The sequence below is a fragment of the Arvicola amphibius genome, chromosome 3, assembly GCF_903992535.2.
Source record: "Arvicola amphibius chromosome 3, mArvAmp1.2, whole genome shotgun sequence".
NCBI classification, from domain to species: domain Eukaryota; kingdom Metazoa; phylum Chordata; class Mammalia; order Rodentia; family Cricetidae; genus Arvicola; species Arvicola amphibius.
This window is the reverse complement of record NC_052049.1, coordinates 126,129,874-126,153,358: the sequence shown is the minus strand read 5'-3', so window position 1 is coordinate 126,153,358 and position 23,485 is coordinate 126,129,874. Positions and strand designations below refer to the sequence as shown.

The 23,485-nt window shown below is 47.7% G+C and overlaps 1 protein-coding gene and 1 pseudogene across 1 annotated transcript in view; both read left to right on the top strand.

The window, feature by feature from the left end:
- The window catches only part of Arid3b (AT-rich interaction domain 3B), a 45,714-nt gene extending 31,672 nt beyond the window's left edge, over window positions 1-14,042 (top strand). Inside the window, exons 5-9 of the mRNA XM_038322640.1 lie at window positions 7,349-7,532; window positions 8,952-9,268; window positions 9,394-9,648; window positions 10,806-10,904; window positions 13,704-14,042. Coding sequence (XP_038178568.1) covers window positions 7,349-7,532; window positions 8,952-9,268; window positions 9,394-9,648; window positions 10,806-10,904; window positions 13,704-13,870 — 1,022 coding nt within the window. The 3' untranslated portion in view covers window positions 13,871-14,042. The remainder of the gene's footprint in view (window positions 1-7,348; window positions 7,533-8,951; window positions 9,269-9,393; window positions 9,649-10,805; window positions 10,905-13,703) is intronic.
- Window positions 14,043-20,294: 6,252 nt separating this feature from the next.
- Window positions 20,295-20,720, top strand: LOC119810665 (annotated as a pseudogene).
- The last annotated feature ends 2,765 nt before the right edge of the window (window positions 20,721-23,485 follow it).

The window sequence follows — 23,485 nt, the reverse complement described above, 5'->3', positions numbered from 1 at the left end:
TGTAAATGTGAGTAATACCACACAACCATAAGAATGAACTACTGCTGGCATACCCAGGATGATTCTAACAGACTTAATGTGGAACAAAAGCTAGACACAAGCGGTTTTACTATGTATGATTCCATTTATATAAAGTTCAAGAAAATGCACATCAGAATGATGGACCCCACCAGCACTGATGGGAGGGCGAATGGATGTTATTAGGAAGAAAGGGTTTTGAGGGGAAGTGGAAATGTTTCATGTTCTGACCTGAGGGTTAATTCCATGGATGCTTGTGAAAACTCCTTTGTCTACTCAGATTAGCATACTACACCATGTGTAAGTTACAGATCATTGCTGTGTGCATTTGGAGGCAGAGGGCTGAGTATATTGGTCATTCTAATAATGGATATTGGCACGTCCTTGCTTTTGCCTTTCCTTGTGGAACAACATGGCACAGACTGCTGCAGACTGCTGGGCACTGCTACCCAAACTCCTATTGGGAGATATGGTCTTCATAAACTGATCAGAGGAAGAAATCACCAGTTATTTTCCTTCTTGTTCCTGAGGAGCAGGCCAAGGATTAATATACAGAGGAATGGCGGGGATGCCAGCTTGCTTGCCTGCCTGCCTGTACACATTCCCGGTCTTACATGGATTTTAACTCCTCTATACACCCTGGTTGGCTGTCTTGACAGTCAGGCTATGGGCGTGATTAATGACCTTTTCGAAGCCAGGAAAAAAGCAGACAAGGATCGCTGGCAGGGCCACACCCTGGGTCCTGGGCCCTCACCCCTGACCAGTAGGCAGGAAAGCACCCTTTGAGTCTCTCTGCTCAGATTGTTGCTGGTCTTCCTTGGAACAGGCCATTCTCTGTGATGGAAGAAAGGGCCTTCCTCTCAGCATTCTCCTAGACTCCCATCTTTGTGTCTAGAGCCAGAGGCAGCTGTCTCTATTGCCTTTCCTCTACTCTAGTATGTCTGTATCACCCAAGTGATACAGAGGGTGCCAGGCCAGAGAGCAGCTTCTGCCCAGCCATTTCTACACTGGAAGCTCCTGATGACAGCTCTAGCCTATTAGTACTTGTGTCCAGCAGCATTCCCACCAACAAGGGTTAAAGCCCCAGGAGTCTCAAAGGCTTTGCTTGGGTCCCTAGCCCTCATAAAAGCCTTTTACATCCGTCCCTGGGGCTGCCTTAGGCTCCCTGGCTGAAATCTGATAAGGGCCCTCTTTGTTGCAACTGTCAGTCTCCTTTATTGAGGAGGGAACTAGAGACCAGTGGCATTTCTTGGGGTACAGATAAGGCCCTGGATTCCTGTCAGAGTGAGCATGATTAATTACCCTCAATCCTAGCTCTTGCTTTGATAGCAGTGACTGACAGTCTGCAGGCTTCCTTGTCAAGTGCCCCCAGGCACCCCCTCCCCCACTAGAGTAGGGATGGTCTCCTGCAGGGCCAACACAGCCACCCACAGACTTCTTTTCCATGGGTGTTTGTCTCTTCTGCAGCTCTTTGCATACCCCTCTCAAGCAAAGACTCTGTTGGTATAGAAAAGGATCTAACAGCCTAGAGAGCAGCCAGAGACCCTTTTCCCCTCTCCAGAACTCTGGGGAAGCAGCCATTGCTTGTGGACATGAACTTCCTAGACCAGATCTTAAGTCTCATAGTAGTCTTTCAAAAGAGAAGAGTCCTAATTAACCATTTCAAGGTCATTTGGCAGCATTAGTCCCTAACTCAGGCAGGCTTCTAAAACCAAGCCTCCACTTTAAGTAATACTCACAAGTACCAATTTTTATTTAAATTTTTGACCCATGCATTCTTAAGCCTTTAAAACTGAACATCATCTAAACGACATTCTTCATTTCTGTCCTGCAAGTTAATGTTAGCTTGACACAAACTAGAGTCTCCAGAGAGGAGAGAGCCTTAATTGAGAATATACCTCCATAAGATTGGCTATAAGCAAACCTGTAGGGCATTTTCTCATTAGTGAGTAATGGAAGAGAGCCCAGCCCGCTGTGGGTGAGGACACCCCTGGGCTGGTGGTCCTGGATTCTATAAGAAAGTAGGCTGAGCAACACAGTAAGCAGTTCTTCTCCAGCCCCTGGTCAGCTTCTGTCTCCAGGTTCCTACCAGGGTTGAGTTCCTGCCTTGGCTTCCCTCAGTGAACTGTGGTTTAGGATTATGTAAGCCAAATAAACCTTTTCCTTCCCAAGTTGCTTTTGGTCATGGTGTTCATCACAGCAGTAGAAACCTTAACCAAGACAACTTTATAGATGAAATTGTGGCCTGCATCTGCTGTCTCCTATGTACACACACACCTGGTTTTGACCCAGTCCCTTATCAGACCTCCCTCTGTTTTCATAGTAGCATCTCCTTTTGAACAAGGGAAAAAAAGGCTTCCAGATCCACTCAGTGCAAAGCAAACTGCTAAGAAACCAGCCTGAGGACTCCAGTTGGTTCTCCTATTTGCCAGGAAAAATCCAAGGCTAGGCAGGCTTTTGTGTCTGGTTTATCTGGATGATGTGAGAAAAGCACACTGTTTCTGAGAGTGCTCAGGAGCCATCCTGCCCTGGGAGCCATGTTAACACTCTAACAGAGGGTTAGCCTCAAACCAGACAGACAGTACCAGTCCTCTTGTGGACTCTACCAGCAGCCTCCTCTGGAATAGGAGTTGATGGAGTGAAGGAAAGCAGAACCGTGGCTTTCTCTGCACATAGCTGCAGTCTTTGGTGTGAGATGTTTACCAGGGGTGTCTACTCCCCCAGCAGGGGAGCTGGGTGAAGTTCCTGGTGAAGGTATAGCTTTGACTTCAAATACTGCTCTGGCCTTCTTACGTTCTCAGGTCTGTTTTCTTCCCTAAGCAGTTCCCAGCAATACCTAATCATTCTGCAATAGTGTTATCTTCATAGACTTCCAGTGGCCAGTGCCTTGCCTAGTGACTACTTCAAATGAACATGAAAATCCTTCCTGAAAAACTGCTTGCAGATATTATGAACTACAATAGAGTCTGTCATGGCTAGTATCTACACTCACTTTCAGTCAGAAAACAAGATAAACCAGGAGGTGGTGACACACACCTTTAATCCCAGCAGAAGCAGGTGGATCTCCTTGAGTTGAGGCCAACCTGGTTTACAGAGCAAGTTCCAGGACAACCAGGGATACACAGAGAAACTCAGTCTCAAACCAACAACAACAAAGAGGGGGAGGAAAGGGGAAAGAAAGAGAGAACAGGATAAATAGCCTGGCACTTTCATCTTGCACACCTGTCTCTAGATGAATGATGACCATTTCTTTGGAAGTTGTATTAATGTTAAAATGATCCAGAAGAAAATAAGGTTGTTCAGATACGGTGATCTAAAATGTATTTAGCTCTCCACTGGCCTTCTGAAGAACAGTGCATTTCTAGATAGTAAACCCTGCTATGCTGGTTAAGTGCTCAGCTACAGATGACCCATGTATTCCATACCCAGCCATCTTCTCTCTGCACTTTCCCTCCCCACTCCTCCCACTGATGGACTCACAGTTGCTTTGCCTTGCCAGCGTCCTACCTCTGCATGTATTCTTCTCCTGCTAGTCTTTGTAACCGGGAGCCAGAGCAAAGACCTTGCTCATTCTGAACTTCTATTCCCCAGGCTCTCGAATGATGACTGCGATCCAAATGATCCAGGGCAGGACCTGAGAGGGGGACAGCCTGTTCAGGCCTGTTACCGTTAGACATTCAAATGGGTCTAGTGATGAATCTCATTGAGTGTGTCTCATGTTGTCCCAGGATGGCTTACGTAGTAGAAAATGAACTCTGGATCCTCCTGCTTCTACCTCCCAAGTGCTGGAATTACAGCCATGTATTCCATCACTCCCAGAAAGAAACATTATTGTTTAGTCTGCCTAATATGCAGATTTTGCTACAATAATATTAGAGCATGAAGGAAAAATAGTTCCTGCTTTTACAGATTTAATAGTCCTGAGAAACCATTTGAACAGATGAAACAATGAAAGCAGTTGCTGAATTTTAAGAGTATCACAGAAATCAGGAGAGGGAAAGAATCTGTGAGACCTGGAGGAGTTAGAAAGTTCTTCCAGGGCTGGAGAGATGGCACTAACTGCTCTTCCAGAGGACCCGGGTTCAATTCCCAGCACCCACAAGGTAGCTCACAGCTGTCTGTAACTTCAGTTTCAGTGAATAAGATTCCCTCACACAGAAATACACACAAGCAAAACACTTAATGCACATAAAAATAAATCATTTTTTAAAATCTTGAGAAAGTTCTCGCTTGGTGCAGTGGATGCTGAAGAACAGACAGCATGGAGACTTGAGCTGAGCTAAGTCATGTCAGACTGGAGGAGGGTAGTAGAGGCAACAGTGGGCTTGACTTGAGGGTGACTTGAGAAGACTCAGGTGACTGGAGCGAGAGCAGTGACTGGGGTTTGCTGAAAATAGACAATTTTTTGTGGAGCATTGGTGAATATGGATCATATGACCTAGTCCTGTGAGGTGGATAAGCCATGAGACTTTGTAGGCTTTTAAATGAGCAAGTGAGGGGCCAGAGAGATGGTTCAGCAGTTAAGAGCACTGGCTACTCTTCCAGAGAACCTGGGTTCAGTTCCCAGCACCCACATGGCAGCTCACAATTGTCTGTAATTCCAGTTCCAGGGCATCTGATACCCTCACATGCAGGCAAAATACCAGTGTACATAAAATAAGAATAAATAAATCATTTTTTAAAATAAGCAAGTGAAATACCTAATAAGAGTAGAGATGATCTGGTCACAGCGTGCGGTCATAGGTGTGAATCCAGGCTGCCGCGGGCGAGCCAATGACCTGGCCCAGATTGGTGACCCAGGCCAAAAAGGAAAGATACTTGTGAGAGGTACCTCGGAGAAAGAGGCAATGGGCTCTCCCAGCAACCTGAAAGTGGGTGATGAGCACAGCCGGGACTGATGCGGAAGTCCCTGCCTAACTTGTAAGGACTGCAGAAGTGCTGGGCAGGAAAGGGCAGAGAAGGGGACAAGGGAGCCAGGTTAAGGAGGTGAAGGTGAGGTCAGTGTGCATGTCTCTTAGTTTGAAGTGACAAGTCGTTCACATGAAGATATCTTGGAAGTTTCTGGAGGGTAGGCCTCCAAGAGAAGACGGTACCAACCCTGACCTGCACAACTCTACCATCTCAGGCATTTTGTCTTTGTGGCAGGAATGGATTTGCTCTTGGGAGCAGCACAGTGCTCCACCTGGAACTGTGAGAATTTGGGGGGTAGGTCAGGAATTTGATATTTTCTGTATTAATTTGTTTGGGTTTCCTTTGTCTTTTTATTTATATATTTAAAGACAGTGATCAGTAGTCTTTGTAGCAGAGACTAGCCTTGAACTTGAGATTCTCTTATCACAGGCTTCTCAGTACTTGGAATTAAAGGCATATGTCATTTTCCTTGGGTTACCTGTGCATTCTTGGTTGTGAGCCTGGCCCTAAACGGCTTAACCATTTCTCCAGCCCTTACCTACACATTTTTAAACATAGCTTCATGACCTTTCCCAAACGTGTCAGAAAACAGCTCTCTGGTTAAGACAAAGGTCTTGAAGCCCAGCGGTCGCCCCATTCACACAAAAGAGCTCTGGTCCTACCAGGATAATCCCCATAGCTGGTTTCTCATCAGAAATGGAGACCTGGTAGAGGCATTCCTGAGGATGATACACAAAATATCTTTTGGCCTCCACATAGACAAATACAGATAATTTTTTAAATTTTTATTTATTTTGAGACAGTCTTACCATGTAACCCTGAATGGACTGGAACTCTCTTTGCAGACCATGCTGGCCTTGAACTCAACAGATCACAGAGATCCACCCCCTTTTCCCTCCTAGGTGCTAAGATTATAGACCTGTGCCAACATACCCATATATTTCATTATTTTATGTGTGTAGGTGTTTTGCTGTATGTTTCAGTGTATCATGTGCATGCAGTTCTAACAGAGGCCAAAAGAGGGCATCAGATCCTCTGGGACTAGAATTATAGATGGCTGTGAGCCTCCATGTAGATGTTGGGAATCAAACCCAGGGCATCTGGAAGAACAGCCAATGCTTAGCTGCTGAACCACCTTTTCAACTCCCACATAAGGTATTTTTTAGGGTGGGGCAGGAAGCCCTTATTCCATTCTCCTGTTTGGATTATCTAAAACAGCTGATGAGTGGGCCATGTTGTCCCATCTCAGAAGGTCAGCACTTGGGAGACTGAGGCAGGAGGTTTTACCTTGAAGCCAGCCTGGTCAACTTTGCTAGACCCTGCTCCCCAAAATGTTATTCCTGGTGAGACTGATGTTCAGCTGAGGGATAAAGTATCAGCACTGGAAAAGAGCAGCCTCTGTTCATGCTGCTTTGCCACTATAAGGCAACTCAGTAAGGTGGGGGCAGGGAAGGGGTGGGGCAGGAGCAGCAGTCCATGTACAGTAAGAGGAGTTAGCCATCAAAAGGCAACAAGTCTCATTCGCTGCCCCGGATGCTGACCCTTCCCTGTGGAATTCTCCCCTCTGACCTCCAGATCATTAATCCCGAGGCTGCCAAATGACAGTCATCCATCACGCCTCCTGACGAGCATCCCAGCCTTCTGTGAAAGGACCTGGGCCCCTCCCTCACTCCTGTCCCCTGGTGCTCATTAGTAGCCCTTCCTGCCTAGTGCCAGGTTTCCTAATCAAGTCCCTGGCTCCCTCTCACTTCCCCTCTGGGCCAGTGGGCGGAAGCTGCTCTGACCCTCCCTCTTTCAGAGGCCAGGGAGGAGGTGGAGTGATTACTGAGTGGGAAAAGAATTGTTGAGTGGCTTTTTATTCCCTGAGAGACCTTTATGTCCAGTATCTACTTTGACTTGTCTAGTCATAAGAGAAAAAGAAAACATGTTTCTCCATCCTGTCTCAGGAGAGAAGGCAGGCAGTCTGCATAGGAGCATGTTTTCTTAACTGTTCTCAGTACTAACAAGAATGTAAGCAGGTGGATGGCCGGCAGGGCCTGAGCAGAAACTGACTCCAAAGGCTCCAGGAATGTAAGTTGCCAAACTATTAGAAATCATCTGAGATTGTACTTCTGACAACAAACAAAACACCCTCTAAATTCATCTAGATCAGAAAGGCTAAGGAACTTGTTTCAGACCACACACACACACACACACACACACACACACACACACACCAACCCCCAAGTTAGGCCTGTCCTACTTATTTTGGACAGAACTGGCACTGAGTCTAATTGCTGTCATGTCTAGGGTGTTAGAGTCAGAGCACACTTCTGAGAGTCACAAGCTTTGTGTGCTGCCTACTAATGGTGTGTACAGATTTGATGCCTTCTTGCTCAGCATGACTAACACAGCCCTCTGTCTTGTTGGACAATCACAGGCACTCCTATCAACCGGATTCCCATAATGGCCAAGCAGATCCTGGACCTGTATATGCTATATAAACTGGTCACAGAGAAGGGGGGCTTGGTGGAGATAATCAACAAGAAAATCTGGAGGGAGATCACCAAAGGCCTGAACCTGCCCACGTCCATCACCAGTGCTGCCTTCACTCTCAGGACCCAGTGAGTAGCCGCAGCTGAGAAGGAAACGGAGCACATATTAGGATGTTTAGGCCTGAGTTGAGGAAGGGAAGAAAGGACTCAGATTCCTGAAACAGTGAGGAGCCTTTGAGGTGAATCCCTCAGACCTGAAAAGATGTCCTCACCATGATTATTGTATGTCAGTATTTTATTATTCTGTGTGATTTAAACCTTACAATCAGCCCTGGCAAATAAATCCAATCTCATTTTGTAGATTATAAAAACAACCCTGTGCTAATCAATTTAGCCAGTGCCATACTGGGCCAGTAGACCTGAAATTCAGACTTGGGCTTCTGTCCCTACATTCTATACTTTGTCCACTTTGTCTACCCTATATTCAGCCTCGGGTCAGTCCAGCCTCATTTGGTCGCTGACCTGTTTTGTTAATGATTGACTAGTTACAAGGATTGACAGAAACAGTAAATCCAAGAGTAGCCATTTAGAACGAAAGCCAAAATGGAAAATATTCTTCTAGAATGTTCTAGCTGCTCTGTGAAAGAACAGTTGACATATCGGTCAGGTATCATGCCCTGGCCTTTATTGAAAGATGGTAAGGACCAGGCAGCAGTGATGACACACACCTTTAATCTCAGCACTCAGGAGGCAGAGGCAGATGGATCTCTGAGTTTGAGGCCAGCCTAGTGTACAGAGTGGGTTCCAGGAAAGCTAGGGCTGTTACACAGAGAAACCCTGTCTCAGAAGAGAGAGAGAGGAGGGAGGGAGGGAAGGGAGGAAGGAAGGAAGGAAGGAAGATCGTAAGGTTTGGGGGCCAGAAAGAAAGCTCAGCAGGTAGCTGCTTGCTGCCATACCTCCCTACCTGTGTTCAGTACCTAGAGCCCAATCCTCATTGTAGAAGAAGAGGACTCCTGCAAGTTGTTCTCTGGCCTCCATACCAGCACCAAGACATGCATGTGCTCATGCCCATAATGTATGCACACACATGCACACAAAATAAGTAAATGTAAAAAGAAAGAAAGGCTTTATCCATCAGGACTATTCTAGCAGAAATAGCTGTAATTAGAATGTTAGTGTATGGGGGAAAGAATGGATCCTTGGGACAGATGAAACATGCAAAGAAGGGCAGCCCTCCTGGGTCCCATCCAGTGGGAAGATTTGCTCCTTAAAGGCATTCCAAAGGTATAGAAGCCAGTGGAAAAGATTGTAGCTAAGGCCTTAAGGTTCCTTTTATGACTGATGCTTCAGATTCAAGCAGTGTGTATATCTGAGTAGCACTAGAGAAGCCTGAAGGAATGTGTCCAGTGAGCCCAGACTTTCTTTTTATTTCTGCTGTACATGCCACACTCTAGCTCTTGCCTGATCAAGGCTGCTTCCAAAGACACATCAACTTACACTGGATCGTCTCTGGTACTGTGTTTTATATTATTCTTCCTCCCTCTGCAGGTACATGAAGTATCTATATGCCTATGAGTGTGAGAAGAAAGCCTTGAGCTCCCCAGCTGAACTACAGGCTGCCATTGATGGCAATCGTCGGGAAGGTCGGAGGCCCAGCTATAGCTCCTCCCTCTTTGGCTATTCTCCTGCCACTGCTGCTGCTGCTGCTGCTGCCGCTGCTGCTGCTGCTGCTAGTGCTGCCACTGCTGGGACCCCTGCCCTTCTGTCGCCTCCCAAGATCCGATTCTCCATCCTTGGACTTGGCTCCAGCAGTGGTACCAGTGCCAGTAGCCCTCGGATATCCCCAGCATCTACTCTCAGGAAAGGTGAGCAGGGCCTTTGGAGGAGGGAAGGGATGGAGAAAGGGAGCCCACTTTCCCTTTGTCCAGGAGGGGCATTGAGGTAGAGGGTAAGTCCCTGTGGATTCAGTCTAGCTCTGTTTCCTTCTCAGGTGATGGAGTCCCAGTGACAACAGTGCCTGTGCCAAATCGCCTGGCTGTGCCTGGGACTTTGGCAGGCCAGCAGGCTGGCAACCGGACAGGCACACTGGAGCACCTACGGGAGCGTCTAGAATCAGGGGAGCCCCCTGAGAAGAAGACATCAAGGTTGTCGGAGGAGGAGCAGCGCCTGGTGCAGCAGGCCTTCCAGCGCAACCTCTTCAGCATGGCACGGCAGCTCCCCATGAAGATCAGAATCAACGGCAGGGGTAAGCATCAGTGTGTAACTCCGTCTTTCATAATGCCTGCCACACCCCAGCTCCACTCAAGGCCCTGAGGCTGGGTGGCTGTAGTACGTCCTGACCTCCTGGCCTAGGAAACGTCCTCTCCAGTCATCCTTCCATTACCTCACTGCCTTAGAAGACTCTGGAGGCCAGAAGAGAGCCACTGGAGCTTCCGTGCCCACCGAGATCTCACCATCCTGATGTTTTCTAGGTCAGAAGTTGCTTCCGGCAGTGAAGTTCTTGTACTCTAACAAAAAGGAAAGTGATTATTCACAGAGGAGACAGATGCTGTGCTTCCCCCACCCTTCCTAGCCTCTTGCTCTGTCTAAATTACAGCGTTTGCGTCCATCCCATCCACTTTACCCGATGTAGGCTGCGGTCAGGTCTGTCCTTCCTGAGAAATAGCAGAGACACCAGTGACCTCAGAATAAGAACAGAAGTAGACAATACAAGTTTAGCAGTACGTTTGACATTATCCCTTTTCCCCTCTTCATTTTTCTAATTTTCCACCTTTTTTCCTAAAATACACATTCCATTTCCCTCGTTTTTCTCCCGGCTCTCCCATTCAAGCCCCTTTCTATGCCCTTGTTGCTGTGGCTCTCTGTCAGCAAACATGGGCAGTTGTATGCTGGGAAGAGAGGCAGGTGTGAAAGAAGCCATTGAGATTCCCAGGCAGCCCTCCTGTATGATTGGAAGAAGGGACCATTTAGAGACCAGTGGAAAAAGGCAACTCACGTGGAAGAATGCTTGACTCTGTAGAGGGAAGGCAAAGGTCAGAGCCAGGCAGAAGTCCTGTGTGCCAGCTGCCCCAGAGGGCAGGGAAGGCGAGGTGCTGGAGGCAAAAGATCCTTCTCCAGAGATCCTTACAGTTCAGATGGATCAGGGGTAGGAGGAGGCCAGGGCTAATTTCCGGAGCTGATGTATAGTGGGAACCCAGTTAGCATTGGCCTGGTCTTCCTTCACTCTAAGAGTCCAGGAGTAACTTGGCAGCAAGCTAGTGAGTCTGGTTCTGCTGCCAGACCTATGATGAGAGGTAGTTGAGACAGAACTACTAGTGAGTCTTAGAACACAGACCAGCTTGACTAAGCAGCACCAGAGGACAGCAGGAAGCTTGACCAGGTCTACTGTCTCTGATTCCACAGAAGACAGAGCAGAGGCTTCGGCTGCAGCACTGAACCTGACCACAAGCAGCATTGGAAGCATCAATATGTCTGTGGATATTGATGGCACCACCTATACAGGTAGGCCCTGGAGCTGTGGGGAGACCCATGCTAGCTGCCAGTCACAGTGCAGCTTCCCAGCTTGCCCTGTCTTGCTCTCTCAGATACCTTGGGGCACGTGCTGTGGGGTGTGTGTGTGTGTGTGTGTGTGTGTGTGTGTGTGTGTGTGTGTGTGAGGAATGGAGTTGTCCTGAGATGCAGAGGTCCTGGACTATAGGTGCGTAGATTAATAAGACGACCAGTCTTCTTCAACAGTGATGGGAACCCTCCAGTCAGTGGCTGGCTTGTTGAAGATGTCATTTAGCATGAGGGTTTATTTGTCAACAACCCTATACACACTTTTCAGAATACATTATGAGCTAGGTCACCATTTACCATGCAGTCTTCCAGAGAGCAAGACTCCTTTCCCTGACTCATTAATGGTCTTTGGTTTTTTGTTGTTTTTGTTTTTTTGTTTTTGTTTTGTTTTGTTTTGTTTTGTTGTATGAGTTTTGAGGTGAGGGAGCAGTGAGACAGGGTTTCTCTGTGTAGCTCTGACTGTCCCTGGAACTTACTCTGTAGATGAGGCTGACCTTAAACTCAGATCCTCCTGCTTCTGCCTCCTGAGTGCTAGGATTAAAAGCTTGCACCACCATGCCCAGATCCATATCTTCTTTTAAAAAGTATTTTATGGGCTGGAGAGATGGCTCAGAGGTTAAGAGCACTGACTGTTCTTCCAGAGGTCCTGAGTTCAATTCCCAGCAACCACACGGTGGCTCACAACTGTTTATAATGAGATCTGGTGCCCTCTTCTGGCCAGCAAGCATACAGACAGACAGAACACCGTATACATAATAAATAAATAAATCGTTAAAAAATAAAAAATAAATAAATAAAAAGTATTTTATTATTTTTTGTGCATGAGTGTTCCATCCATCTGCATGAGTCTGTACACTATGTGGATCCAACCCAAGTCCTCAGGGAGAGCAGCCACTGCTCTTAATTGCTGATCTATCACTCCAACCTCATCCCCTGTCTTAAATAAACTAAGGACTATGACACTCATGTAGCTAGCTAGGCGTAGTAGCGTATATCTGCGGCTCCAGCACTCAGATGACTGAGGCAGTCACATCATGAGTTCAAGGCCAGACTACCCGCAGTGACCCTGAGTGCTGCAGAGGCGGCCTTGCTGTTTTCAGTTGTATCTTCCTAACCTAATTGCCCCCTTTGTTTTTGAGACAGGGTTTTTCTGTGTTGCTTTGGGGCCTATCCTGGAACTAGCTCTTGTAGACCAGGCTGGCCTCAAACTCACAGAGATCCACCTGCCTCTGCCTCCCGAGTGCTGGGATTAAAGGTGTGCACCATCACCGCCTGGCTGCCTGTAGTATTTTTGTAGTAAGTGGTTGGGCTTGCATCTGTAACTAGCAATCTTTCAAAGTCAACATAGAGTTCACATAGGCAACAGACCCAACCTGAATTCCTGGCTATTCCATTTGTTTAGGGACAGACTTGGGTGCAAGCTCAAGCTGGGTGCAATCTGCCTGTTTTTACCAGGTCATGGGGTATGTTGGCTGCCTGGTGAGAGCATCCATGTGCAGACCAGTAAAACCTTGCATTCTAATCAGACTATTTCCCTAGGAATAGCCCCTGGCCACCTGCCACAGCATCAGAATGCAGCCAGGAAAGAATGGGTTCTTAGAAACAGCCATGCCACTGTGGCTTGCCAGTCTCTTGTGTTGTCCTGGTACCCTGTGCTCATTCATGATGTGTCTTGGGACATCTGGGCCTAGTTTGAGTCCTGAAGAAAACAGGAACTGGGAGTTATGGCTAGATCTCAATATCCTCTTGTCATTTTCCTATAACTCTCAGAGAAAGTCAGGAGTTGAGGCTCCCAATACTCTGACAAAATGGACCTCTCACCTGTCTTGACCCTGTCTGCCCCAAGCTTTCTCAGTCGGGATGTGGTGTCCAAGAACCTCAGGTGGTTCTGAGACTTAAGGCTACCATCCTCCATTAGCTCCCTTCTGCATGCTGCTTCTCACGCCTGTGCTTGCTACTGCTAGGCCAACTCCTCTGCAGGGTTCCTAGGACTTGAGCATCCTCATTCTCTGACCTTCCAGAGAGCATCCTGAGTTCCAAATGTCTTGGTGCCCTTCTGCTTAAAACTTTCAGGCCGGGGCTGGAGAGATGGCTCAGTGGTTAAGAGCATTGCCTGCTCTTCCAAAGGTCCTGAGTTCAATTCCCAGCAACCACATAGTGGCTAACAACCATCTGTAATGAGGTCTGGTGCCCTCTTCTGGCCTGCAGGCATACACACAGATAGAATACTGTATACATAATGAATAAATAAATATTTAAAAAAAAACTTTGAGGGCCTCCAAATGGGTTCCCATAGCTGTTCAAGGCCCCACCCACCTCCTTAGCCCCTTACTCTACTGCTGCCTAAACCACTAGCCCCAGTGGCATAGCCTCTCATGTTGCTTTGTCTCTGGTTACCTGGTCACCATCTCTTCAGTTTGCTGCTTTTTCTTTTTCAAGGAATCTAGACGCACACTTTCCACCAAAATCTTTTCTGGGCTGTACTTGTGTTCCTTTCTCTAAACCCTTATGATGTCTCCAACAGCAGAGGTGCATCAGGCTCAGAACATTTATGTCATTCTAGCAAAGACACTGGTTACATGCCTGTCCTTCAGCAGCGTATGACCTTTTGATGGCAGGACAGTTGTCTGGGCTTCCACTGACAGCTGGAACATGGTAGGAGAATGGAGCACACAGGGCTAGGCCAACAGTCCTGCTTTGTTTAATTGAACTGAGCCCATACTGCTTCTTCTCCCACCCCAGGTGTGCTATTTGCCCAGAAACCAGTGGTCCACCTCATTGCAGGCTCTGCTCCCCAGAGCATTGGCAGCGGCACCAGCAGCAGCAGCACCAGCTCTCACTGCTCACCAAGTCCTACCTCATCCCGGGGCACCCCCAGTGCAGAGCCCTCCACCAGCTGGTCCCTCTGATGAGCAGCACCCAGCACCCATTTCCTACTCTCCTGCAGAGAGTAAGGGAGATTGATGCACAGAATTTACCTCATCTCGTGGAGCCCACATCAGATACCATCTGGCCAGATGTTGAATTTGGAAGTGTTCATCTGCTCAGGCTCCATTCAGGTTCTGCTGTACTCTGGGGACAAGGAGAGACTTGGGGAGGGGGGGGCGGGGGGCAGGGGCAGGACAGAGCAGCGTTGTCCAATCAGGGATTGTCCTGGAGAAGTGGATGGGGTATTTGAGCATCCAGCTTCCCCAGGGTTCCCAACCACTCCCCATCCCAGAGCAGTGTATCGACAATCTGTAAGGCGACATGGGGCTGGAGGCTTTTCATTTCCCTTCCCCTTAATTTATTTTCCTTCTGCTGCCTTCTGCCTTCACCCCAGGATCACCAGTCTCTTAGTCTGCCCAATCCCCCAGTATTTAAGTCCCATTTGGGGCTTTAGGAGCAGGAGATTGTCTTCCTTGCTCTAATCTTTTGAGCATGGGATGGGGTGGGCCTTCCCAGTCCTCCTTGCTTATTGCTTGATTCTTTGGGCATGAATCTCTCAATCCAAGTCTTAACTTCAGTCCTCAGGGCCCTGGAATATTCCCTTAGTTGTTCTAAGAAAAAAAACCTGTGAGGGCAAGCTTCAGGTTCAGGGCCTCTGCACATGAAAAGGAGGAAGAGCTCATGGTGCCCAGGCCCTGGGACCTACCTGACAAGACTCCTTTTAATCCCTAAACCTCAGCTCCCTGCCTGCCCATGTTGGCCAGCTCTCCCAAGATACCACTTGTCTCTGGCCCCTTCTGTCGTCTCTTGGGGCCATTTCAGCCCTACCAGCCCCAGACATGCTGATGTCAGGCTCACAGAAATACCTCAAATTTGTAATTGTTGATATTTGATTCTTCAGGAAGTATTTGCATCTCTGTAATCTTTTTTATATATGTTTTGCTGACTTTAATTTTTTAATTTTTATTGTTGTTGCTGTTGTAGCACCAAAGAAATGAAAGCAGATCACCCCAGCCGGGTGCGATGCAGCCAGCCTCCCTCCAACCTGCCCATGCTCTGACCAGGAGGTGGACAGGTGGGGTGACTCAGGGATCGCCACAGCAGGAGGATGGGGTGGAGGGACCCATGCTTGCTGGTGGATCCTGAAACCACACTGGTTCTCTCTGCCCTTACCCCAGCTGACAGAGTAGGGCAGGGTTTCTTTCTGCCCTTGGAGCCCTCGCCTTAGGACATAGGAAATGGCTGTGGGCCCTGCTTAAGGCTGAGCCCCAGAACTGAGAGCTCTGTCTCCTCTTAGCGTGTAGCTGGAATAGGCCACTGTGGTAGAGAAAGGTTGGTCTTCACCAGAGCTCCACTCTCATCCCAGTATGCTCTACCCTGTGACATAAGGCATCACCCACTGGGACTACTCAGGTCGTGGCAGTGAGACTACCCCATGGCCCAGCAGTCCTGTCTAGGGCAAGAAAGGAAAGCAAAAGCTCATGCACAAATATACCTCAACCTGGCAAGCGCCACACTGCTGACTTCTGGCTCCTGTCCCTGCCCAGGACACACATACTCAGTAGCACACACATGGCTCTTATACTGGGAGCTGACCCTCTTCTGGCCTCGGAAGCCTTACCCACCAGGCACATGCAGGGTTGGGCAGAGGACGTCTGGGTTCTGGTGCTGTGAGAAGGCTATTTGGCCAGTGTGTCTCAGGATTTAGTCATGAAGGATAGACCCTTCCTATCCAGGGGAAACAAGGACAATGCAGGTCTTTCTGGTCATCAGATCTCCTTTCTCTTTCCCCAGGCAGCTGTCCACCTGTCCCTCTCTATGCCCCTCACTTCCCTCAAGCCAGCAGCAGGCTCCTAGCCAGAAAATGCAAGAACTGGGTGCCCATGTGTGCCCAGCATTAGGGCTCTGGCCCAAGTGGAGCTTCCCCTGCAGGCATAGTCCTGAAAGTCACGTGGCAGGACAGCATCCCCCTTTTCATGTCTTGTATGTATTCTAACCAGAAAAAAAAAATGTGATAGCACATGGTAGCCTAGGCCGTGAGTAAATACCTCAGATGTCCTCCCACAGCAAGTGTCCGTATGTGTTGTGGTTATTTTCTGTCTTACATGTTCTTGAATGTTTATATTTCAATAAAGCTCTACCTCTTCACATGAGTAGGTCTGGACTTCTTTCGCTTGGTTTCTTGCACTTGACAAGGTCCTTCAGAGGAAAAGGAGGTTTCATGAACTGTGCCTCAGGTCCCCGGCTCACTATCTATTTTCCCAAAGGCTCGACCTCTATTTTTCTGCTGTGCCATCAGAATCTCCTGGCATTCCAGTGACCAAAGCTGACAGCAGTGGTGTCTTGTGTCTGACTGGCAGGGGACCACCTCCATGGTTTAGCAGAGACCCTTGCTGAGCTCTCACTTGGTCTGATTCAGAAGAGATGTATCTGAGCACTGGAAGGGCCTCCGGCTAAGAGATTGGCGTGTGTCATCATCCTCTGTATTTTAGAGAATGTTCTAACCAGGGCATGTCAGGCTGGGTGGAGGTCTTTCCTGCCAGGCTAAGCAGTCTTACGGCACAGAGGCAAGGCCAGGACCACAAGCAGCTCATGTGACTGCATATCCCCTTTCTCTGACACTCGAAGGTACTAGAACCTTAGCCGAGTCATGCTTCTCACTGGCCAGTGTGACAGCACACCTTTATACCATCACACTGTGCGCAAGGTTCTTGGGTTTCACGCCATCATTAGAAATAGCCAGACTCTGTCCCTTGATAAAACCACCAGCAAGGTGGCTCAGCAGGTAAGGGGCTTGCTGCCAAGCCTGAGGACCTGGGTTAGATCTCTGAACCCCATGTGGTAGAGGGGGAAACTGACTCAGCTTGTTGTCTGACCTCCATACAAAATGTCTTAACAGGGGTGAGGGCCTGGTGTATTGGTTTGCACCTGTGACCCCAGCGCCTGGACGACTCCGCAGGTAAAAGCTCCTGCCCCAGAGCTGACACCTACTTTGATCTGGCAGGAAAGCACACCTCCCAAAGTTGTCCTTTGTACACGCACTGTGCCACGTGTGCACACAAACACCATCTAAAAATTGTGTATTTATTTACTTATTTAAAATATTTTTTTAAAGAGGATGGATCAGTCTGGCTATAGTGGCACACCTTTAATCCCAGCATTTAAGAAGCAGGGGCCAGTCTGGCTGAGACATAGTGAGTTCCAGGCTTGCTAGGACTGTATGGTAAGGCCATGTATGAGAACAGCAACAGTAACAAAAACAGTGGATCAGAGTCGTCCTTGGCTACTGTATTGGGTTCTCTAAAGGAACAAAACTGATGGAATGAATATATGTATGTATGTATGTATGTATATGGAAGTTATTAGAGTGGCATGGGCTGTGATCCTGGTAGTCCATTGGTTCTCACCTGTGGGTTAAGACACTTTCGAGGGTCAAAAGACCGTTTCACAGGGGTTGCCTAAGACCATCAAAAAACACAGATGTTGGGCTGGAGAGATGGCTCAGAGGTTAAGAGCACTGCCTGCTATTCCAAAAGGTCCTGAGTTCAATTCCCAGCAACCACATGGTGGCTCACAACCATCTGTAATGAGGTTGGGTGCCCTCTTCTGGCCTGAAGGCATATATTGTATACTAAATGAATAAATTTAAAGAAAACACAGATGTTTACAATATGATTCATAACAGCAAAATTACTTTCATGGTTGGGGTCACCACAACATGAGGAACTGTATAGAAGGGTATAGAACTGTATAGAACTGCATTGGGAAGGTTTAGAACCACTGGAGTCGTCCCAACAGTGGCCAAGGATCCGGTAGTTGTTCAGTCCATGAGATATCGGCGCTAGAGTCTCAGGGACGTCCTAGACAGCTGTCTATTTTCAGTCCATATTGGAACCCCGAGGAAACAGGTTCCAGCACCAGCGAAGGGATGGCTCAGGAGCAGGGTAGATGAACCTGCCTGTGAGAGTGAGGACAAGCAGGCAAAGTGAATCTTTGTTCTTCCACATCTGCTTATGTGGGCTGCCCCCAGGAGGTGTGGCCCAGATGTGGGTGGTCTGGGCTTGGGGTAGGTTTTCCACTTCAAATAATTCAATCAAGAAAAATCCTTTACTGTTTTGCCAGCTGTTTTGTTGGGTTTTAGTTAATCCAGATTTTGTCAAGTTGAGAGCTAAGAGTAACCATCAGGACTACCTAGGAAGTCCCAGGCCTCTCTGGGCTACATGAAACCCTATTTAAAGAGAAAAAAAAGAAATGATCAGCACTTTAATCACTGGCCACCAGTCATGTGTGACACATGAAGAATCAGTAAGCCTCTGGCTGGGGGGCTGAGGGGTAAAGTGTGACACTGGGTTGGGATGTTGGAGACTGTCTTCATTACCACTCTGTTGCTGGGAAGAGACACCGTAACCCAGGCAACCAATGAGAGGAAGCATTTAATTCTGGTACTGCTTACAGTTTCAGAGAGTTGGTCTATTATGATGGTGGGGAGCAGACAGGCATGGTGCTGGAGCAGTAGCTGAGAGCTTTACATCCTGGTCCACAGGCAGCAGGCAGAAAGAGGAAGAGACTGAGCCTGGTGTGGGCTTTTGAACCTCAAAGCCCACCCCCCAGTGACACACCTATTTCATAAGACCACACCTCCCAGTCCTTCATCATCCACATAGTTCATCAGCTGGGGACTAAGCATGCAAATACATAATAAGCCTCGGGGGGGGGGGCATTCTCAATCAAACCACCACAGAGCTGGATAGATGAGTGGAGACACCTTTTTACGGGGAGAAGAGTCTGAGGATCGCACCAAACCACTGCAGTTCCTTCTGTTTCAGAATGCCAGAGAAAACGAGGAAATAGAAGCCTTCAGAAAATTTCAAACACCACCATTAACACACACACACACACACACACACACACACAATGTTCTTCAAACCTTAAAATCAAAAGACAAACAGGAGGAGAGATGGCTCAGCTATTAGGAACACTTTCTGCTCTCTCAGAGGACCTAGATTTGATTCCTAACCCTTGCAGGGTAGCTGTAATTCCGGTTCTAGGTGATCCAGTGCCCTCTTCTAGCTTCCAGGAGCACCAGGCACACATGTGGCACACATGCATATATGCAGGCAAAATACTCATAGACACACACACACACAAAACAAATCTTAAAGTCAGGCATGATGACACATACCTTTAATCCCAGTACTCAGAAAGCAGGCAGATATCTGAAATAGAGTCCAGCCTGGTCTGTATAGCAAGTTCCAGGCCAGCCGAGCTACAAAGAAAAGAACAAGCTGGAGAAAGCTACTTGCAAAGGGGTAGTAGTGAGATGGACTAGTGAATGCTTATTCATCACTAAGACGAAAGCCAAAAGAAGGGCAGGAAAAGCCGGGCGGTGGTGGTGCACGCCTTTAATGCCAGCACTCAGGAGGCAGAGGCAGGCGGATCTCTGTGAGTTCGAGACCAGCCTGGTCTACAAGAGCTAGTTCTAGGACAGGCTCCAAAGCTACAGAGAAACCCTGTCTCAAAAAAGAAAAAAAAAAGGAGGAAGAGAAAGGGGAGGGCAGGAAAGCTGGGTGTAGAGACTCAGGCTCCCCAGCACTTGGGAGTTGGAAGAAGCAGAACTATCAAGAAGTTTAAGGACAGCACTGACTACATAAGGAGGCTCCCTGGGGTGCATGGGACTGAGTCTCAAGAAAAAGTAGGAGCCACAAACAAGTGTGTCTCAGAAGACAGAACTGGAAATGTAGCTCAGTGGTGGAATTTACGCCTGGCATGCAGAAGCACCTGGGTCTAGTTTGTCCCCAACACTGCAGAGATAGAGAAAGTCAGAAGGCAAAATACAGCCCAGCCTCACTAAGACAGTGCACACCACTGCACAGCTCTGCGGTTGCACAGGGGACTCCCTGCTGGGGAGGACGCGGGCTGACGGATTTGGAACCAGTTGCTGAGTAAATGGAACATGCAGTTGTCCCGGGGCTGTGAAAACTCCCTTGTGGGCGTGTGCCACGGAGGGGAGCGCTGATGACAACCATTGAACCTGGTGTGGGCTGCGGTTCCTTCTCAGGCTTGTACCTGGATTGACTTCTTTCATTTCTGTGGTGGTGTGAATGAGAACGGCCCCCATAAGCTCATTATTTTGAATACAATCCCCAGTTGGTGGAAATGTTTGGGAAGGATTAGGGGATGTGGCCTTGTTGGAGGAGGTGTGACACTGAATAGCAAAGAGGAGAGGGGTTTATTCTGGGCCTCTCAGGTATATGGAGAAGCCTGGACCTAGCTGGCCCAAATTGGCCTCTAGAAGGGCCCAGAACCAGAACTGTTTTATCTATGGATGGTACCCCTCTCCTGTTAAAGATCACCCCCAGGCCAGCCCGTGTCTCTGGCGCCAGCTACGCCGCTGTGGCTGTCACTATGGCCCATTACAAAGCCGCCCGGCTCGAAGCGTGAGCAGTTCCGGAGGTACTTGGAGAAGTCGGGGGTGCTGGACACGCTGACGAAAGTGTTGGTAGCCTTATATGAAGAGCCAGAGAAGCCCACCAGTGCTCTGGATTTTTTAAAGCATCACTTAGGAGCTGCTACCCCGGAAAGCCCAGAAATAGAGCTGCTTCGCCTAGAATTGGCAGAAATGAAAGAGAAATATGAAGCTACTGTAGAAGAAAATAAAAATCTGAAAGCAAAGCTTGCTCAGTATGAGCCACCTCAGGAGGAGAAGCGTGCTGAATAGGATTCTTCTCAGTTGAAAAGACACTGAAAACTGGTTTTGTATCACTTGAATAGCTTGTATAGTATATAATCTTTCCTGAAAAGATGCTATAAACTTTTAATATGTAAAATCCACTCATCACACTTTAATGTTATAAACACATATACATAGAATCACCAATAAAAAACTCAATATAACTTTCTTTGGGGCTTAAAGGAGGAGAATCCAAAATAGATCTCGAAGAAAAGCTAAAGAGCCACGTAACTTTTCACCTTCAAAGACATTTTATTTATTATCCAATTAGGAATGATGGTACTGGTTATATTTTATCTAGGAGATTTAGCATGGAGCTATTCCTTGGTTGAGGACTTGAGCATAGTAGGCACACTCATTCTTGACAGTGTATTCCAAGTAGACAGCTGGACAGATCTGTGATGTAAGATGCTTCTGCATGGGTTCCCATGCGTCTTCTGCTCCCTTATATAATGTGGAACAAAGAACTCTTTGCCACCACTTTGCCTTAGATAACTGTGTGTGTGCCAGTGTGAACTCTGACACCACGTTTTCTTTCTATGCAATCCCGCCCATCTGATAATGCTGCCTTGCTGTGCTGTGTGCTTTAGCGTCCTGGTTTCACATTAGTCTGTGTTGTTTTCAGTTTGCTCAATGCTGCAGTTACCTTGATTGTAATTTACATAGCTTCCAGTAGGACTACACTCTTACCCTGCCTTACTTAGTTCCTCAGTTGAACACAGAAGAGAGATAATATAAAATTCTGGGTTCATGCACAAGCTGGGATGGGAAGGGGGATGAACCATTGTCACAGATGATTATAATATGTAATTATATAGTGCTTTTTTTCCTCCTTAAAAAAAAAAGATCACCCCCAAAGGAACAACTTGATGTCTTCTCCATGTGTGAGATCCCCTTCACCAAACTGAAATCTCTCTTGCCATCAGATCCACTTCCTGAGAAGCTATCTGCTCTCTGCACACAGTGAAGCGGTGCAATTGACAGATTCCCAGTTTTCATTCTCCCTGCACATGAGCAGTTCAGGAAGGGATCCACAGATGCAGGGAGACTCTGTGTAGAGACCTGGGCTAGAGTCTCAGAAAGCTCAGCAGTGATGCAGGCAGGTGCCATGGCCAACTCTGTACATGAATCCTGGTTAACAGATGGGAGTGGGGAATCCGGAAGGGGAGATCACATTGGCAGGGTGGGGAGAGGTGTCGAGGAAAAGAATGGCCAGTGTCTAAAGGTTCCTGTCACTGTGATGAAACACCATGACCAAAAGCTAATTGGGAAGGAACGGGCTTATTTGTCTTACACTTCCACATCACAGTTCATCATCAAAGGAAGTCAGGGCAGGAACTCAAACAGGGCAGGGACCTGGAGCCAGGAGCTGATACAGAGGCCAGTCAGTGCTGCTCCCTGACTTGCTCTTCACAGTGTGCCAGCCTGCCTGCTTTCTTACCAAACCCGGAAACACCAGCCTGAGGGTGGCACCACCCACAATGTGCTGGGCCCTCCTCAATGATCCCTAATTAAGAAAATGCCCTACAGGCTAGCCTACAGCCTAATCTTCTCGAACCATCTTCTCAGCTGAGGCCCCTCCTCTCTCATGGCTCTACCTTGGGTCAAGCTGACATAAACTAGCCAGGACAGCTGGCCCTTTGTCAGCTTGACAGACACACTCATCACTGCTAAGGCACGGCTTTTCCCTTCTTGTTCATCCTCAAGAACACATGTTTAATATGAACATCATGGTATAAAATGCTCACAGTTTTACAAGTCCCACAGCCTTTACAGATTCAAACACTTTAAAATTTAGTCTGCTTAAAAATCTAAAGTCTCTTTTAAAAAGCTACAGTCTTGCTGGGCAGTGGTAGCACACACCTTTAATCCCAGAACACTGGAGGAAGAGGCAGGTGGATCTCTGCGAGTTTTAAGGCCAGCCTGTACCACACAGCAAATTCCAGGGCAGCCAGGGCTACAAAGAGAAACCTTCTCTCGAACCCACTGCCCAAATCTAAAATTTCTTTAGAAATTTAATCTCTCTTGGGGCTGGAGTGATGGGTCAGTGGTTAAAAGCACTGGCTGTTCTTCCAGAGAATCCAGGTCCAATTCCCAGCACCCACATAGCAGCTCATAGCTGTCTATAACTCCAGTTCTAGGGTCTGACACGCTCACACAGACATGTGCAGACAAAACACCAATGCACATAAAATAAAAACATATCACTAAAATGCAGTCTCTCAACTGTGTCTCCTATAAAGTAAATATTTCTTGCTTCAAGAGGGAAGAACCAGGGCACAATCACAATCAGATCAAAGTAAAACCACGCCCCAACTGGGACTCAGTGTCTAATGTCTGGGATCTACTCACTATCTTCTGGGCTCCTCCAAAGGGCTTGGCTCACTTCTCTGGTTCTGTCGTCCACAGTGCACATAGCTTGTCTTACAGGTGCTGCTCTACCACTGCTATTGCTCTTAGCAGTTGCCCCATGGTACTGGCATCTCCAAAATGTCGGGGGTTTCTGCTGCAGCTGCGCAGCACTTTCAATAGCCTCTCCTGGCTCTCTTCATGGTGCCAAGCCTCAACTTCTCCGCATGACCCTTCAGTCCTGGGCCACCAGCTGCTACTGAGGCCTCTCCTGGCCTCTCACAGTGCCAAACCTCAGTTGCTCTCCATGACCCCTCATGTCTTCAAAACCAGTACCACTTGGGTGACTCTAACACTACCAAGTTTGGTTGCCAGCACAAGGTACAACCTTGGCTGCTTCTGTATGCTTGTGATCTCTCTCTCTCTCTCTCTCTCTCTCTCTCTCTATATATATATATATATATATATATATATATATATATATATATATACATACATATACACATATATGTGTGTG